At 37.6% G+C, this 18,108-nt stretch overlaps 1 protein-coding gene across 10 annotated transcripts in view; it reads left to right on the top strand.

The window, feature by feature from the left end:
* The window catches only part of C2CD5 (C2 calcium dependent domain containing 5), a 73,761-nt gene that overhangs the window by 15,836 nt on the left and 39,817 nt on the right, over positions 1-18,108 (top strand). For 3 of the 10 annotated variants that reach the window (XM_040967703.1, XM_040967741.1, XM_040967733.1), the window contains exons 7-9: positions 2,036-2,187; positions 5,901-5,986; positions 11,779-11,887. In XM_040967703.1, coding sequence (XP_040823637.1) covers positions 2,036-2,187; positions 5,901-5,986; positions 11,779-11,887 — 347 coding nt within the window. Of the gene's footprint in view, positions 1-698; positions 1,043-2,035; positions 2,188-5,900; positions 5,987-6,521; positions 6,555-11,778; positions 11,888-14,402; positions 14,469-18,108 lie in introns of those variants that run through there. The other 7 variants (XM_040967758.1, XM_040967757.1, XM_040967750.1 and 4 more) reach the window with 5 other exon arrangements.

The following is an 18,108-nucleotide window of genomic DNA, read 5'->3' as shown; positions in this document are numbered from 1 at the left end:
CTTGGCAGTCAGTAGGATAGCAGTTGGAAAGAGAAGATCAGGAAAGGTTGGCCTACCTTCAATTTGACTTCTAAAAAATGAAGATTTGATGATGTACTTAGATATGATTGTTTCCCCCCACTGCGAAAAAGCAAAGATTTTCTTTAGTGAAATAAGGTCTAGAATGAAGTCCAACACTTCTCTGTAATACACCTTTAGCGAAATGTAGTTTATATAATGTACCATATATACAAACTAGACAGATTATTTACCTTGCTTTTTAAATGTGTTTTTAAAACCAGCATGCTCCCATTTTGTTTTGGTTCCACTGCAGGTTAGCTCTAAGCTGTGTATTTCATCTGTTGAAATGCTGAAATGTATAAATGTTCATATCCATTCAGTTCCCTCATTTCTCTTGATGCTGTCGTTTTTCATGTTCTTAAAATGTCTTTATCTTAAGAGATGTGACAAAGAACAGTTGTTAAACTTAATTTTTAGAAAGTTATACCTATGTTAGTTATTCATCTCAGTTTCTAAGGTAATTCGAGGAAGTTATATTTGACTTTTCACTTGTGTGGGCATTCCTCTCCCAGTAAATGTTGTTATTTAGGTACATTCTCCTGTCATCCAAATAATAACAAACGTTAAGACAATTTGAAACCCAAATCTTAGCCTTTTACTTATTTAATTGACTTGTGCTTGTTAATTTTTCTTATTCATAGTCCTACTTTATTAATCAGATCCCTTTAACTTTTATCTATAGCCTAACAAATTAATAGTTAGCTATTTCTGTTTTAACTTCTACTAGTGTATTGCATGCTGTGGCTTAAAAAGTAAGTTTTCTCCCCCAACAAAAATGCCTTCAAAATTATCTTAACTTTGCAATCTGTTGTATGTATTATTTTCTTTTCTTCCACTTTGACCAAAAATTCCCCCAGGTCTCCGCTGGTTCATCCTCCAAGCCATGGATGCCGCTCGACTCACAACAGCCCAATTCACACTGCTACTGGCTCACGACTTACTCAGAACTTCTCTGTGTCAGTTCCCACTCTCATCTATACTGGTACGAGACTGCTCAGACTCCAGAGCTGGGGAGAGGCAGGCCACGGGCAGAGTGGCTGCAGAGGCAGGCAGGCAGGCAGGCAGGCAAGCAGGTAGCACAGGCAGGTGCCGCAGAGTCTTTGCCTTTGGGTAGGCAGGTGCCGCGAGTCTTTGCTTCCTCCTTTTCTTGCTCCAAGTGCAGCTGCAGTGAAGAGCTTCCATGTTCAGCCACCCTACTGCTGTCACTAGATGGAAGTGCAAGTGTTCTTCCCGCTTCCAAAGGCTCTTCCACAGATCTCCTAAGGCCCCTGTGCCATCTACGTGTGTGTCACTTTGAGGAGAAGCTTCCAGTGTGTCATGATTTTTTGCATATGTTCAGAAGTGAAATTGATCAAATTCTAAATGAAATTTCCTTCCAAAGATTCCTCTTACTTATTTGTGTGCTAAACCGGGTACAGTAGGGTCTGATTCTGTGGAAGAGAGCTGTTGGACAACAGGTAAGCAACAGTTGTGCATTAACTGCAGGGCTTCCGTTTCCTCTCTGCTGGGTTTTTAGCTGTGGCACTCTTGATGCTGTGGGATAAGGAAACATGTTTTTTTTCTTTTGAAGATGCTTGTGTGTGCAAATATAACAACAGTTACAAATATTTACACACACCATTTGTGGTCATCATTTTTCCTTTTTGTAATTTAAAGAAGCATTGTTTCTTTGAAAATATTTTGTCTTTTTCATTTATTTCTCTGTTCAATAATTTTTACCCGTTTAGTTCATCATTTCATGCTTTTTTGCTTTTTTCCCTTGGCTTATTAACTGTTTCAATGCAGATAAATATTTATCTGGAGACGATGAGTGGTTCAACAGCAAACGTTTGTCTTTGGCCTCAATCCCAGCTCCACACTTAAGAAAGGCCTGCTGGCCCTGCCCCAAGTGCTTTGCTGGTGTTTGGATCATGCTGCCAACCGCCAAGCCCTCTGGCACATGATTACTTAATATTTCTCCACCTTCTTCTGGCAGGATTCCCTTCAATGAAGATCCCAACCCCAATACTCACTCATCAGGACCCTCAACCCCTCTGAAAAACCAAACTTATTCCTTTTCACCTTCCAAGTCCTACAGCCGACAGTCCTCTTCTTCTGACACAGATTTGAGTTTGACACCCAAAACTGGTAAGGCGCTTCCACCCACTTTTTGTTTTCTTCTTTTGAAAAAATTTGTCTCTATTTCTTAACTAGCTTTTCCATCCAAATCTTTTCCTCTTGATTTTGGCAGTTAAATAAATTAAAAAAAAAAAAAAGAGAGAGATAATGTTAATATTAAATCATTTTCAGTAACTATCATTAAAATTGGAAAATAATTGGATAGCTCAAAAATGATCTTGTTTGGAGATGTACGTCTTGTTGATTGAATTACAGTGTAGACGTAAGGCCAGGGCTGGTGTGTCTAGGTAGACGCTTTTCATTTCATGCTCACGCTTCAAGAAATAACATCTTAAAGCGTTCGAATAGGACGTTTCTCCAGTAATTTGCAATCACATTCCTCATGCAGCATGAGCTTTTTTGGATTCATTGTCTTTGCCCGTTGTTGAATTTAATTCTAAGATTTTATTATGAAAAATCTTCATAACAACGTGATCATATTTGTGTGCAAATATGTTGATTAACTTCTTATTTGGTCCACTGACCGGATTCTAGGCCATTTTTTTAAGACTTCATTATTTTTTGCTCCACCGCAAGTGAAGTTTTGAAACTAATTTTGTGGCCTTTTCTGTCTCTTTAATTTACCAAAAACGCCAATTCTAAAGAAGGCTATCATGTAATGAATGATCTGAACCGGACTTGTTTTGCTTAAGCTTTCTAGTAGGCAGGCAGTTCTACTACCAAGGAAAAATTTTTTATCCTCTGGCTCTACACTGTTAGATTTTAAATGTTCTTTTATAAATGAGATATTATCCTCATGCATTTCTTCGTTTGTAAGCTACTGCTAAATAATTGTCTTGCCTGTTTTTCACTGCCGCAGTGTTTTATAGAAAAGGTCTGTAAGCTGGAGCTCCTGCTGCCAAGCCGCGTGTTACTCAGTTTACCTCATAATCCCTTCAGCTGTCGTGGGCTAATCTGGAGGAACCTGCCTGTTTCTCATGGATGTTTAAACTGGCCAAATTATAATAATTGCCTGAAAATTCCCAAGGCTGTAGTTGAGCATGTGTTTCTTTTTCTCGTCCTTCTAATCTACCTGTATATAAAAACCAGTGTCTTGAGAAACAGAGGAATTAAACAGGTGATAATTATAGATGTGGAAGTCAAAAAGAAAACAAAGATAATAAAACGGAGTCTGAGAAAGACTTTTTTTTCTGTTTATATTTGCAGCTATCATTTGTTTTTTTTGATAGTTTAAAATTTTCTTTTAAGAATTTCCATTTTTATTTGTGTGGATTCTAAATTTTGTCATTTTAAAAAGACTTTATTTTTCTATTTTTTTTCCCAAGTACTCAACTAATAAAAGTGCAATTTGAAAGCTGTCAGAATCTAAGTGTTAGATTCTTCGGCAGTTAATTCTGTGTAGTTTTTAGAGTATCCAAATCTCTGTAAACGCAAAGGGAACCAAGATCAAGTTAAAGGATTAAACATTTTGGGAGGCAAAAAAAATATGTATTTGAAATTCTAGTGGTACCTAGCATTTAACTTTTTTCTGTGTAGCTATTTGATAGTGCACCCATAAATGGTGTATTATTTAATAACATCTTAAATAGATGTTAATATTTAAGACAGCAAGTTTTGGGCTTCAAAAATTGAGAATGTGGTACATTTTAACCTTAAAGATTCTGAAGCAAAAAAACCAGAAAGGTAATTTAAATATGTTGAAGTGGGTTAAGAATGATTATGATGACATGAAATCCTAAGATAGTGGTTAAGACAATTTTAAGGCAGGCAGAGTTTGCAAAAGTTTTGTGGAGTTCAGACTCTGCTGCGCAGACTTACAAATGGCTTCATATGCTGAGTGTAATTTGTCGATACATTCTGAAATTCATTTTTACTGTTACGTTTTTGCTTCATCATTGGTTTCCTTATCCTGCATTTTCTGATCATCTTCTGAATCTGCGTCTTTTTCTGCCACTTTCCTCTACAGCACCTTACCCACAGGGACCTAGGATTTACCTGTGTCCCAGCTCCCCCTCTCTCTCTAGTGGTTCCCTTCATCTTAGAAAGTCCTGTCTCCTCCTCTCGGAATCTAGCCTTGCCCCTCGTCATTGTAGCCCTGTCAGCCCTGTTCTGAGGAAAAGTGTTTCTTTCAGTGAAGAGTTGTTCCTGGCTGCTTCTGGTAGGATCACGTTATGTCAGCTTTTGACTCCTTTTGTCTTAAATTCCTTTGGAAAAACATTTTTTTCTTAGTTTGTACTGTAAAGAATTATTAAGCATGTTACAACACAATGTATTTCTGTTCATTTTCACATTGCTAGAGCCAAATGATTCTAATTATGGTAAGAAAATTATTGCGAATTATTGTATGGATAATTATGAATACGACACCAGATTATTTTTTGTATTAAAATATTTTACGTCAAAGGACGTGAGAAGGTGGATGTTCCCGGTAGTTCCTTGTTTAGATGCTGTACTTTCTTTCCCTTCATACCCACTCCATCCGTGCTGGATCTATTCATCATCCCGTGGCTAAGCCAAATGGCTACATTAGTAAATTTTTCTGTCTGAATCAGTTGAAGTCTCATTTTGGTGATATTCTTTCATCCCCCCCCCCCTTATTTTTGTCCATTATGTTAACTATTTATTAAATTTTCCTGCTATATTTTCTGATATTTCACTTATCACTATAAATTTGCATTTTATTTTGTGGCTTTCAGTATGCTTCATATAAAGATGTTAGTTTTATTTCTATGTTTAGTATTGTATAGTCTCTAAAAATAATATTTAGGTTGCTACAAGAAAAATAATATTTTTCCCAAGGAACCAATGGGACTATACACATGCTAACCTTTGTTTCCTTATCCAAGAACAGCTAAAAATGTGAAAGTAAATTAGTTCCTTTTTAAGTCATTGTAGAGAATTTGATTGGTATGCTTTTTCAATTCTGAAAGGGTAGAATTAAATCTGGTTTGTACAGCACTGGCTTCCCACCTGGCCCCTGCTTTCTATAATTGTTTGATTCACAGTTGCTCTCTTGGCATTACAGAAACAATAAAATGAAGATAGGAAAAGAAATTCAAAACTAAGCTTTTAAAAATACACATAAGAGCTTGGGAAATACTTTTTTTTCATCCATAACTATGTACATCTGTGATGTGTCTATTACATGTTTGTGATTTTTATTTAATTTTTAAAATTTATGTTGCCTTTTGTGAATCAGCATTGACAAATACAAAATTGATGCTGTTTTGACATTTTTAGAAATGGGAAGTTATTAAAAAACAAGTTTGTTTATATTTCAGAAATACTTAAATTTAGTGATATGGGGATATTTTAAGTAAGTAAAATTAGTGCTTTTTTTTTCTATTTGTAGCCAAATATTTAGTGTTTCTCTTAATATCTTAAAACAGCAGTGACATACTGTTATTATCTTGATTAGTTTTTATTAGATAAAAATCTCTAGAAGTGGAGTGTTACACAAAGATTCAGAGCTTTGACATAATTTTTTGGACGAATTAAGTCCAAACTAGCTAAGGTCATTAGGTCTTTGACATCTTGCCTCTAAGGAGAAAATTATGAATGGAATTATAATGAAATAGTTGCCATCCTAAAATACTTTTAATGTTTGGATAATTTTGTTGTATTTTGACTCATAATGTTTATAAAGATAAGTGCAGTTAAACTTTCTGTTTCTATAGTTTTTGTTTTGTTTTGGTTCTTGTTTATGTGCTGTTGTTCTGTAGGAATGGGAAGTGGTAGTGCTGGAAAAGAAGGGGGGCCGTTTAAAGCCCTGTTGAGACAACAGACTCAGTCCGCCCTGGAGCAGAGGGTAAGAGCCGCCTGACATCCCTGCTTGTGCTATCGGTACCGATGAATTATCTGGGGCTTTTGTGGGTGTCTATACTGTCATGAACTGTTTATAATTAGTTGTGATTTGAAATAGCTCTGTAACTTTTTGTTTTGTTCTCCAGTCTTTTATTACTATTCTTTTTGGGAATATGCATGAAATACTGAAATCATTTCTGATTTTTCATTAAGAGTATATAATATAGGAAAGGAAATGGCAGACATTTTTGCAGAAAAAGCATTTCAGTTGTCTCTTGCAGTATGAAAAAGAAGTCTATAGTATATTTGCTTTGTTAGAACTAGCTTTTAAAAAATCTCTGGACAGTTTCTTTTGGGATAAGCAATGCACATATTTTATATTTGTCAGATTAATATACATATGTGTTTGTGTTGATTTAATACTTATATATTTAATATATAGTTATATTTACTGAGTAGGAAAATCTGTAGTTACAGTTTTTGGATGATTTTTCTCTATTTTTGTTTCTTTTTTGTGTTTTGTAAACTTCCTTGCTAAGGGAGGATCGCCCCATAGGTTCTGTAGAAGGCGGGTATGTTCCTGACATGTGTGAAATCCTACTTCCTGTATTGGAAGCTTTTCTGGTTTAGTATTGGTCACTTAAGTTTTATTTAAGCTTTTAACAAGTGTTGCCAGACTTTTTTTTTTTTCGTAATGTGCACTTGTTTGTTTGTTAATTTAATAGCACTGCTAGGCTCATGTTCTTTTTCTACTAATACAGTGCATGGTTTTATATGTCATGTCCATTGTTTTAAGACACTGTTTCATAGCTTTTTTTTTTTTGAAGCTATAAGCATTTACAAAATTTTCTTTTGTATGGTTCATTTTCACCAACATTGGAGTGGGAAGAAGTAGAATGTATCCTAGATACCCATAAAAGGGTGGAGTTTATAAGACAAAGTTTTCCTTTCTACAGATTAGACTTTTGAAATCAGTGCTTTCCATATCCTGTTGTTACAAATAATACAATGTAGTTTTCTAGACATTTCTTACAATTCTGTTACTGTTCCAGAATGATCATTGACAGGAAGAATTAAGTTGCCTTGAAATTTGACATAATGGCATTTTGCCTATATTGTTGTACCCATCACTTTGCTATATTTGTTATAGAATCTTAAAAACTATTGCTTTGAGGAGAAAACAGTATAACAATCAGTGAAGATCCTTTTGAATTTACTGTTGATAACATTTGCATTTGCAAATATGCTTTTAAACACTCTGAAGTTTTTGGGCACGGTGGACATATGTTGTTAGGCGATCTTCACCGAATTCACTGCAGGAGTCTGTAAGACTGTGCTTTCCTTTGCAGCTTCGTTGAGCATGAGTTGTTTCAGGTGACCTCAGTCGCATGTGATAATTGCAGTTATCTGAGCAGATGCAGATGGAATGCTCTTGTACCCGAATACAAAATATGAAAGACAGAGTTGCAGAGAGAGAGGGAGAAACAGAGCAAGAGTTCTTCCATCTCCTGGTTCACTCCCCAAAGGCCTGCAGATACAAGGGCTGGGCAGGCTGAGACCAGAAGGCCAGAAGCTTCATCATTTGCATGGATGCCCAAGCATTTGAGTCTTGTCCTGTTGTTTTCCCAGGCACATTAGCAAGGAGCTGGATTGGAGATGGAACATCCTGGACTTGAACCAGTGTCCATATGGGATGGCAGCACTGCAGACAATGCCTTGACCTGCGTGTCACATCACCATCCCCTGCTCTTATTTTTAAAATAATCATTTTTTTATCTCTCACTAACCCTCTTATTAACGCCTTTTTCCTTTTGATGAGTGAGAAGCTATTTGCCTAATTTTTTAAACAGGATTTATTTATTTTTATTTATTAAAATAATCATTTTTTTATCTCTCACTAACCCTCTTATTAACGCCTTTTTCCTTTTGATGAGTGAGAAGCTATTTGCCTAATTTTTTAAACAGGATTTATTTATTTTTATTTGAAAGGTGGATTTTATAGAGAAAGAAAGGAAGATAGAGAGAAAAGCCTTCTTCCTACTGGTTCACTCCCAAAAATGGCTGCAACGGCGGAAGCTAAGCCATTCTGAGGCCAGGAGCTCCCTCCAGCTCTCCCACATGGGTGCAGGAGCCCAAGGACTTGAGCCATCTTCCAGTTCTTTCCCAATCCATCCCCAGTCCAAAATCAGGGACCTGAGTCACAAGTGGAGCAGCCAGGACACAAACTGGTGCTTATATGGGCTACTGATGCTGCAGGTGGAGGATTAGCCCAGACGCTACCCTTCAGACCCCCGACTTTTGTTGTTTGATGGTTATTCAGGTAGTAATTTAAAAAAATAAAACCAGTGTTCTTTTCTGTTAAAAAAGAAAAAAAAAAAAGCAACGAAGTAGCGATTGGTACTGTGATGCTGTGATGTACTGAGTTAAGTTGCCACCTGCAGTGCCAGTATCCCATATAGGCACTGGTTTAAGACCTGGCTACTAACAATCCAGCTCTGGGCTAATGTGCTTAGGACAGTAATGAAGGATGGCTCAAGCACTTGGTACAACATATGGAAGAAGCTCCTGGCTGCTGACTTGGACCTGGCTTAGCAGCCCTGGCCATTGTGGTGATCTGGGGATTGAACCAGTGGATGCAAGACCTCTCTCTCTGTTTCTTCCTGTCTCTGTAACTCTGCCTTTCAAATTAGATGAACTAAAGTTTTTGTTGTTGCTTGTTTTAAAAGGCACTGAAGGTCCTGGCGCTGTAACATAGTGGCTAAAAGTCCTTGCCTTGCATGCACCAGAATCCCATATGAGCACTGGTTCCTGTCCCAGCGGTCCTGCTTCCCATCCAGCTCCCTGCTTGTGGCCTGGATAAGCAGGCGAGGACAACCCAAAGCCTTGAGACCCTGCACCTGCGTGGGAGACCCAGAAGAGGCTCCTGGCTTTGAATTGGTTTAGTTCCAGCCATTGTGGTCACTTGGGAAGTGAATCAATGGATGGAGGATCTTCCTCTGTCTCTCCTCCTCTCTGTATATCTGACTTTCCAATAAAAATATTATTTTTTTTTAAAAAAAGCATTGAAATGTGAGTTGTCAATATCTTGGCAACTGATGCCAGAAACTGGGAGATGAGAAAGAGAGAGAAAGCTTTATTTAAGTTGAGGTTTTACCTCTGAATTATTTGACGTAAGGCAAATGCATTTATATTCATTAAGACTCTCATCTACAAGAATGAAGTTACATTTTAGTTTCTGAGATGTGTGCTTTCCCTGCAGTAAAATGATGTAGCCTGGTTTGATAGAGGTCTCTGAAATGTGGTTTACGTTAGAACTTTCCTTGTACGGTCTGTGTCGTGGAACACCTTGGAAATCATTGATACAAAGCAAACTCGATGAATTGGGATCTTTGAGGAGATGGAGTAATTTCTGATAGTTCCTTTAGAATCTGCTGCTGATAGCAACTGTAACTCTTCTAATTAGAGACCTGTTTGGAAATGATATTTTGGTTAAACAACAAACATTTTTGTTTACTGAGGCTAGTTTGAAAATCTTTGTGTTGCGCAGTGACTAGGTGAGCTGATCAGGTGACCTGGAGACTGGGAAGATGGAGTTAAGTGAGCAGTGTCCCCTCCCCTGTTTGGCTAACTGTGGCCATCTGCTCTTTCTTCTGCCGTGGCACTTCTTCCCAGTCCTTCTTCTAGAAGGCTTACAAGCCTCAGGGGAGAATCATTTAGGTGCATTTTCCACATTTGCCTAAAATATATTATACAATTATTCCCATTGTGTGCATTTACCCGAATAGTTTTAGTTTTTGAGGAGAGTGCTGTTTTCTCTTTTGCTTTCACAAATTTTATTTTCAGTGTCTTTTCTTGATACCTAAAAGATTTTAGTTAATGCAAATAAATAGTTTTTTCCCCCTCTATGGGATCATCCCATGAGGAAATTTTAAAAATTTAAACGTTTCTGACATTGAAGAAAATAATATTAGTGTCTCACTTTTAAGGAAAATGCATTTCTGGTAACACATTCGCCTACTCATCACTGAAATAAAATAAATATATATTTTTGAAGATTTTAGAAGGCATTTTAGTGAATATTTCTTTTCTGTTTTCCCTTTTTGTTCTTTCAGCTGGGGAAAAATTAAATGCATGTATAGACTGTATTTTTCACTTTTTCTTTCAAAACCTAGATTTCCTGTCCCTGTGACAGATGTGTGCACATGCACACACATTTTGTATTCTACATTCATGAGTTTGAGGCATGCAAGGCTGTTTACCTTTGTACCGAGTGATCCCAAATTGCTGTGCCTTGTGGATTGTGCTTGTACGAGTTTGTACTCTTTATGCTTTAAGCATCCAGTTAGTAGTCTTGTTGCTTTTAATGTCTGTGCTTCTAGTACTGTTCTGTATCTATTTCTCCTCCAGCTTTTCTGCTGTGGTACAGAAAATAAAATTATGATAAATTTTCCAATTCCTAAAATATGTATTTATACTTACTCTGTGCATACTGTGATTGGAACATGGGCTGTGGAAATCTGTGAACAAAGATCTGGTTTCTTTCTTTGGTTAAGGTTTTTTATTTACTTGAAAAGGAGAGTTATGGAGAGAGACAAGGAGAAGATAATGATCTCCACCACTGAGTCACCCCGCACATGGCCCTAAGAGCCAGGGAGGCCGGGTCAGACCAAAGTCTGGAGCTTCTTTCCGGTCTCCCACATGGGTGGCGGAGGCCCAAGGACTTGTGTCATCTGCTGCCGCTTTCCCAGGCATGTGAACGAGGGGCTGGATTGGAAGCAGAAGAGCTACATTTGAACTTGCATCTCAGTGGGATGGTGGCATCACCTTAGCCCAGTATGCCACGTGCTCGGTCCAGCGTGTTTTCAGACTTGAAACTATACAATTCTTTTGATGGTTAGGAGTCCTGATTTGCTTATATTGCACCTCTCAGTTGTGTTTAGAATAACTGAAGCTTCGGTAAGTGATGTGCAGTTAGGTGGGCTGTGTGAATCTTGCAGGGCAGGTAGTCACTCTTTTCCAGTCTTTAAAACAGGGGGGATGTTTGTGTCTGGGCAGTCACAGGACCTCCCCTTTCTCCTGGGTACGGTTCCATTGGATTTCCCCTTCTGTAATTGATGTTTCTTTTTGCCATGTTTCTTCCTGCCATTCCAATCCTGAGGTCTGTGTAGGAAGGAAGTTTAGAAGAGCTTGTGGCATGGTATTGCCTCCCTAGTTCCAGCTAACACATTTCTGTCCTCCTCTCCTTACTCATTTGTGCACTTGCACTTGTCCTGCTGCCCTGGAATGGATAGACTAAAGGTACATCATCCCAGGAGGTGATGCTGTGTACCTTCCTCATGTTGGTGTTTGGCCTTATCCTTGCTCCTTTCTGCTAACGCACAGCACCCCTCTCCGGGTCCCACTGTTAGCTCTGTTGTCCCCAGGCTTTTGGAGTCTTCACCAGTAGCTCGTGGTGTTTATGTGGAGGGTTGGCTGTGTCTCTGAGAAGCAGCAAGGGTGGGGAGCAGTGCACTCCTCTCTTTGTGCAGTTATAGCCAAGTAGGGCCCCGCTGAGAGGTAAGCATGTCCCACGTGTCTCAGGCTGAGACTTGGTGGGAGGGGTGTCTGGATGCTCGGTGACACTGTCCATGTGGGGAAATGCACTCGGAATGCTAAACATCCAAGGCAACTTAAGTGCAAAGCATGTAGAGCATATAGTAAGCTTTTCCTTTTGAAGGCGATGATACTTTTTTATGACAAGCACAGTTTTATGCTTTGCGTGTGGACAGTCCCATTTTCCCTCATTTTCTCCGCCAGGAGTTTCCGTTTTTCACCCTGACGGCCTTTCCTCCTGGGTTTCTCCTTCACGTTGGAGGTGTTGTCAGCGCACGCTCGGTGAAGCTTTTGGATCGTATCCACAATCCAGGTAAGTTCTTAAGAAGTTTGTTTTCAGTGTTTATTTAAATTGTGATTTTTTAAAATAGATTTTTATAATGCTGCTAATTAAGCCGATTCTATCTGAAAAAAGAAAGCAAAGTATAAACTGGCACATGGCACTTTACAATATTTATAGTATCATAATTGAAAATAGATTAAGTAGAAGTGATATTCTAGTTACTTCCTATATGAAACAAATAAACCAACCTTGACTTATTTTTAGGCGAGGGTCACTTCGAGGGACTCCTTAAATAACTTTTCAATCAGCTGTTTACTTTGACACATGGAAATAAAAAAAAAAACTTGAATTTGACTGTTTAGACCGCTTGTTTAAAAAAGGCATTTTAAAACTTAATTATAAACATAATGTTCAATATCCATGAATTTTAAAAAAAAACAGTAACTTCCTAACATCCAGCTCCTTGGCTTCTTTATTGTAGCTAAAAATAAACCAGACAAGTAAGAGTGGAAGCTCCCTTTGTTAAAATATGGGGCCATAATTTTAAAAGAAGGTGGGAATTGAAGTCCTAGTGTAATTTTAGGCACTTGAATTAGAAATATTGTAGTAATTGTTCTCAGTCTAACGTGAGTGTCAGAAATGATAGAAGCTTTTTCAATGAGGTATGTGCTTGGGTCTCCTATTGACTGGATGTTCAATCAGTTGCTTAGATCAGTTATTTTGATGACATCCCTTAAACCAGAAATTATATTAATATCTTACTTTGTCATCCAGTTACCTCTTCTTGAGGCTTATATTAGCAGATATAAAGAGTTATGAAAAGAAGACATTGTGTAGTGACTTAAGATAGACATCAGAAGGTTAATGAACATCCCTTTAAATTAAAAAAAAAAGAAGCTTAACCTGTTCTCTATGGTTTGATGCCATTTGAGTTAACTACATGGAAGCAAAATGGAATGTTGCACACTGAATCGGGCTTCAGATAAAGGAAGGCTAGCCAGGAGTATATAAACTCGGAAAGCTAAACAAGTATGCTGCAAGCATTGGCATTCTCTTTCAGTCTTTAGCTTTGGTCCTTGTTTCTTGCTATTCTGGTCAATTGAAGATCCTTTCTTTATTATGCTTACATGGTCTATAGTAAGTAAAGAAAATTTGAGACTTCTGCTAATATAATGCACTGACATCTTGTAGGCTATGCCAAGTTTGACATCTTGGTGTTTACTAACTTAAATTCTTTATAATGTACAAGCAGGTAGTGAGGTAACAGTACCTCACCTTGTCTCTCAGACCCAAGGCAGATCATCTGTATTTCTCTGAACCCTTGACTCATTATATTTTAAGAAATGGCATCAACTGGCATGATAGCTGCAAAAATAATTTCAGGTATTGGTGATGCCTCTGTTGACTGAAAATGCCTGGCTTTTATCTTGTGACTTACAGGTACTCTAAGTAGCAGAGCCCAGGAGAACAAGTGGAGGTTGCTTACATTTTTAAGCATACAGTTATATTTCAGGTGTCCCCGGTTTTTATCTAAAGAGCCTCTTTTGGGGATTTATCATACCTGCCAGTTTATTCTAATTGTGTGAAACAAATGTAGGGATCCAGGTCCAGGGAAAAATCAGAGTCCTTATTATAGGGTGTATTCCATATCTTGTAGCTACCAGAACTACCCATTTTCTCCTTTTCTTTTCCTTTCAGAATATTTTTTTGTTCACATGTAAAAAAAGCTCTTATGAATAAATTACTTCCCAAGTGGTTATGAGCAGATATAAATGCTGTCGATGTTTATAAATATAAATATATTTTTTTTCCTTTTCAGTTAAAGACATATCAATGGTATAATAGTTCTAATATTACACTCATTTGATATAAAAGATTCCCATTTTTGGGTTGTTATATGTATATAGTATTAACTAAAAAGAAGGATTTTCTTAAGAGCATTTATTAACCTCAAAACCCCTTAAATCAGTATAAAAATTTAGATTTGTTTAAAAAAAAGCTGAATGTTGACATAAAGTGAATCAAACATTTTCCATAATGAAGTGTTTACTTTTGTGACGCGTTGAGATGCATGTACTGATATTAAAAGTTCTGTGTTTGCATTCTCAAATGAATCTTGCAGCTGTGTTTTCAGTTAATGGATTGAAGAATTTTTACTTCACCCTCAGTACAAAAGGACATATAAATTTACTATCCAATCAGGATTACCTGCTAACTTTATGGATTATTATTTGAGTTTGTTTGTTTAGAACTTCCTCCTGTATTAAATGTTTAACAAACAGGAGCCTACAACAAGGGAAAGAATGGGGGTGGCTTTTAAAGGTCATGAATGGAGAACTAGCCTGGATAATGGTAGAGTCCTATGGCCTGCCTCTATTTCCTTTCTGTTTCTACTTCTTATTAACTCTGCTGTCTGTGTCTTTCCAGTTCCTGTTGAGTAATGTTGTCAATTGTGTTCTTGTTTATAGTGTTTTTTTGTTTGTTTGTTTTATTCCTACTATTCTGCACCTAAAACTGATCTACTAATTTGCTGTTTTGAACTCAGCCTTTGTCGGAATTATGGGTAACACAAGATCTTACAAACTACTAGACTGGAATAGTTTCAATTCAGGTATTTTAATGGTCATTCAGTACTACATATGCTGACAGAAATTATGGCAGCTCAGTGAAGTTTTTAGAAATGTTCTAGACTAAATAGGCTTAATGCAGCTATACAGACACGTTCTATAATATGTTTAATAACATGATTTCCATGGAAATGCAATAAACATGTTCAATTAGTCAAAACCATAGAAATATCATTGATTTGTGAGTTACTTTTTTTAGGTGATAAAATTTTCAGGATGATAACTTTAAATTTAGTACATTCAGGGCAGTTTTTTTCATATGTAGCTAACATGGGCATTAGCTTTTTGATCAAGCAAACATTGCTAATTATACATATTTAATGACTAGCTTGAGAATTCTTACAGTTCAGCTGATATTTAGATTTCAATAGAAAATACTTTGTGCGCTATAAAAAACTAGGTGTAATTGTTCGATTTTTATAATTCTAGAAGTGTTCTAAAATTTAGTAAAAGCATTTTTTTTTTGCAGATTAAATGCCTTCCTTCTTACCTTTACATGTGAAAATGTAATTTTTCTCAATGATTCTACATGTGGATAGAGTTTGCATTTTGAAAAGACACAAAGTAGAGAACATTACAGCTGATGATGTGGTTTAGACACAAGGTCAAATTTTTCATTTTGATGAAGGTATATTTAGAAAGTAAAAGTACTTAAATTTTAAATAGCCTTTGTTTTAAATTAAATAATAGAACCAATTTGAGTATCTGAAGCTGATTTTTGCTTCAAGAAACTTCACGGTTTTCTTTTCTTTTTAAAAAAGAGTGATTTATTTTTATTTGAAAGGCAGATTTTAGAGAGGGAAGGAGAGATAGAAGAGAGAAGGTTTTCTGTCTGCTGGTTCACTCCCCATATGGCTACAACCAGAGCTGAGGTGATCTGAAGGCAGGTCGCAGGAACCAGGAACTTCTTCGGATCTCCCACTTGGGTGCAGTGTCCCAGGGCCATCCTCCCTTGCTTCTCCAGGCCATTAGCAGGAAGCTGAATCAGAAGTGAACCAACACAGTGAAGCTTGTTGGTTCACAAAATGGCACTCATAAGGGATGCTGGCACCGCACGGGCAGAGGGTTAGTTTGCTGTGCCACCGTACTGGCCCCAAAACTTCAGTTCTTTGTATCAGAAAGTATATTACAGAAAAACAAAGACACCAAAGGACTCCGCATTTTAGACAGTATCTCATAATCTTACGATTGCCACAAATATATTGCTTTTAAAAGCCTAGGATATAAGTTCTGAAGTGAGTTACGCATGCTTGATGACACAGTGCTTCTCTTACTGTGGAGATACCTCAGTTCAGGCCCAGCGTTTGCAGGTGGAGTGTGGGATCAGTCGGGTCTTCTTTAGGTCATTACCCCTATGTACCAAAGTTTACCAGCATGCTCTCATTGATTAGAATTAAAATGGTCATTTTTAGCATAGTTTTTTTTTATCATTGCCTTAAAAAAATCTATTTATATGAAATCCAGTTGTGGAAAGAGGTGGAGTGAGAGATACATTACCTAAACAGCCAGGGCTGGGCCAGGCCAAATCCAGGAGATCGGGCCTCTGTGGGGTCTCACATATGAGTTGATGAGGCCTAACCACTGGCTCCTTATTATTTCTTTATGGTAAAAAAAAATGCAAACATGCCCTGCTGGATTCTTTCATAAAGTTAGAATATGTTTTTAAAACTATGGGCAGATTAGCCTAGTGGGGACAGCAGAAGGCCATGTAGAAAAAGGGTGTTGAGAGCACATTAAGGAATAATAATTTTTAAAGAATTATTGATTTATTTAAATGGCAGAGTTAGCAGGAGGAAGGGAGAGACACACAGTTGTGAACAAGCGTCACCGTGTTGGTTCACAGCGTTCTAACCTGACAAGTCCCCGAATCCGTGAACGTCTCGCTCTTGAAGGCTAGAGGCTCATTGAGTGGCTTACTGTGGAGGGTGATGTGTGAGCAGAGATGAAGATCAGGACGTGATTGACTTTGTCAGGGAATTTTATGCAGTTCAGAGTTAAAGAAATATTGGAGAATCATGTTGACTTACATGTGTCAGACAGCGTACGGTAAGGTTTGGGTTCATGGGTAGTGTGGTTCTGAAACTCGCAGCTTTTTATCCTCTGATGATGTTTATGTGGTTGCCTCCAACTTTGTAAGTTATTTGCCACACGGTACGGAGTGTCCGAGTTAGTTCAGCTTCTTTTTCTCCACCTGTCTACTGCATTCAGTTTGCAGTGGTAGAAAACAAGTTTAGAGCAGGAGAGAGGGAACCCGTATGGGAGAACTTAGGTTAAAAATAGTACCCATGCTTATCTTGCTGCTTGCGTTTTCTGGTTTGATATCAGGTTTTGAGAAAGATGGGGGTCAATCTTGCTGCTGGGAAGGAAGGAGACTGCGGCACTTGCAGATCTTGTTTGTGGCATGCTAGGCAAGGGAGTGCACGCAAATACCATGGGGTAGCCTGGAATCACATTTGCATCAGTCATTGATTACAGGGTGCAGGATGAATTCATCATTTGTTTTTAAAGGATGATTTATTTATTTGAAAGGCCGAGTGGTAAGAGAGTGGAGAGGTCTTCTCTCTGCTGGGTCATTTCCCAAATGCCTTCAAGAGCCGACACTGACCTTAGCTGAAGCCAGAAGCCAGGAACCTGGATGATAGGAGTCCAAGTACTTGGATTTTACCTGCTGCTCGTTAGCAGGAAGCTGGATCGGAAGCAAAGGAGAGTTGAGGTGTGAGCCGCACAATCCTGTGTGGGGTGCAACCATCCCAAGAGCCAGCTTCACTCACATATTATCCCTGGAATGGATTTAAGGGCAGCAAGGAGAGACACAGAGACCAGTTAGCTGTGGTCTAGGATTTGGTGGTGATAGAAGGGATAACTACCGAGCGCCACCCAGTGGCAGGTTCTCTGTAAGTACTTTTTCATACAAGGTTCTTTAATCCCCTCAACAAATCCTGAGTGAGGCACTAATCCCATTTTGTAGCTTAGCAAAACTATCAGAGCAGTTTTCTCAAGGTGAATAGAAAGTGGCTGAACCACAGTTGAAGCTTTAGTATTCTGGGTTTAATCGTAAATTAACGAACTATTTGAGTTTAAAATCAGCAGGATCTCTCAGAGAATACCTTATTACTTTCAAATCTAAAGTTTCAGTGAGCTGTTGAGTGCTACTGTTTGGATACTCAAATGGGTTTTTGAAAGCTGTAAAAACTATTCAAAGAATTATTTTAATAGTCTAAGCTCAATATTTCTCAAATGGATTTTTTCCTCCTAAATTAGCTCTAAACATATTTTTGATTACTTTTTACATGAACATGTTGATCAGCCATGGTCTTCATATAGTGGAGAAAAATTTGTTATTTTCTTACTGTTTAAGAGGCATGGCGATTTAGGTAATTTTTCAGAAAGTGGCAAGAGGAAGTATAAAGTAGCCATATACTGTGGGTTGAAGATATATATTAGTTTGAAATAGCTTCCACATTTAGATATTTTGGACTTGATGTTTTAAATACTTAAACGTCCTTAAATAAAATGTTATTAAAAACTAGCTATCTCTTATTTTAGAGAATATTTCTTAATGTTTTTAACAGTACATTTTACATAGATCGAGGATTTTAGGATGTATTGGTCCTAAGACTTTTT

This window comes from Ochotona curzoniae, unplaced genomic scaffold, assembly GCF_017591425.1.
Source record: "Ochotona curzoniae isolate NIBS_2020 unplaced genomic scaffold, NIBS_Ocur_1.0 contig_1482, whole genome shotgun sequence".
In the NCBI taxonomy this organism is placed as follows: Eukaryota; Metazoa; Chordata; class Mammalia; order Lagomorpha; family Ochotonidae; genus Ochotona; species Ochotona curzoniae.
The sequence above is the reverse complement of the archived record's forward strand: the minus strand, read 5'-3'. Positions and strand labels throughout refer to the sequence as shown.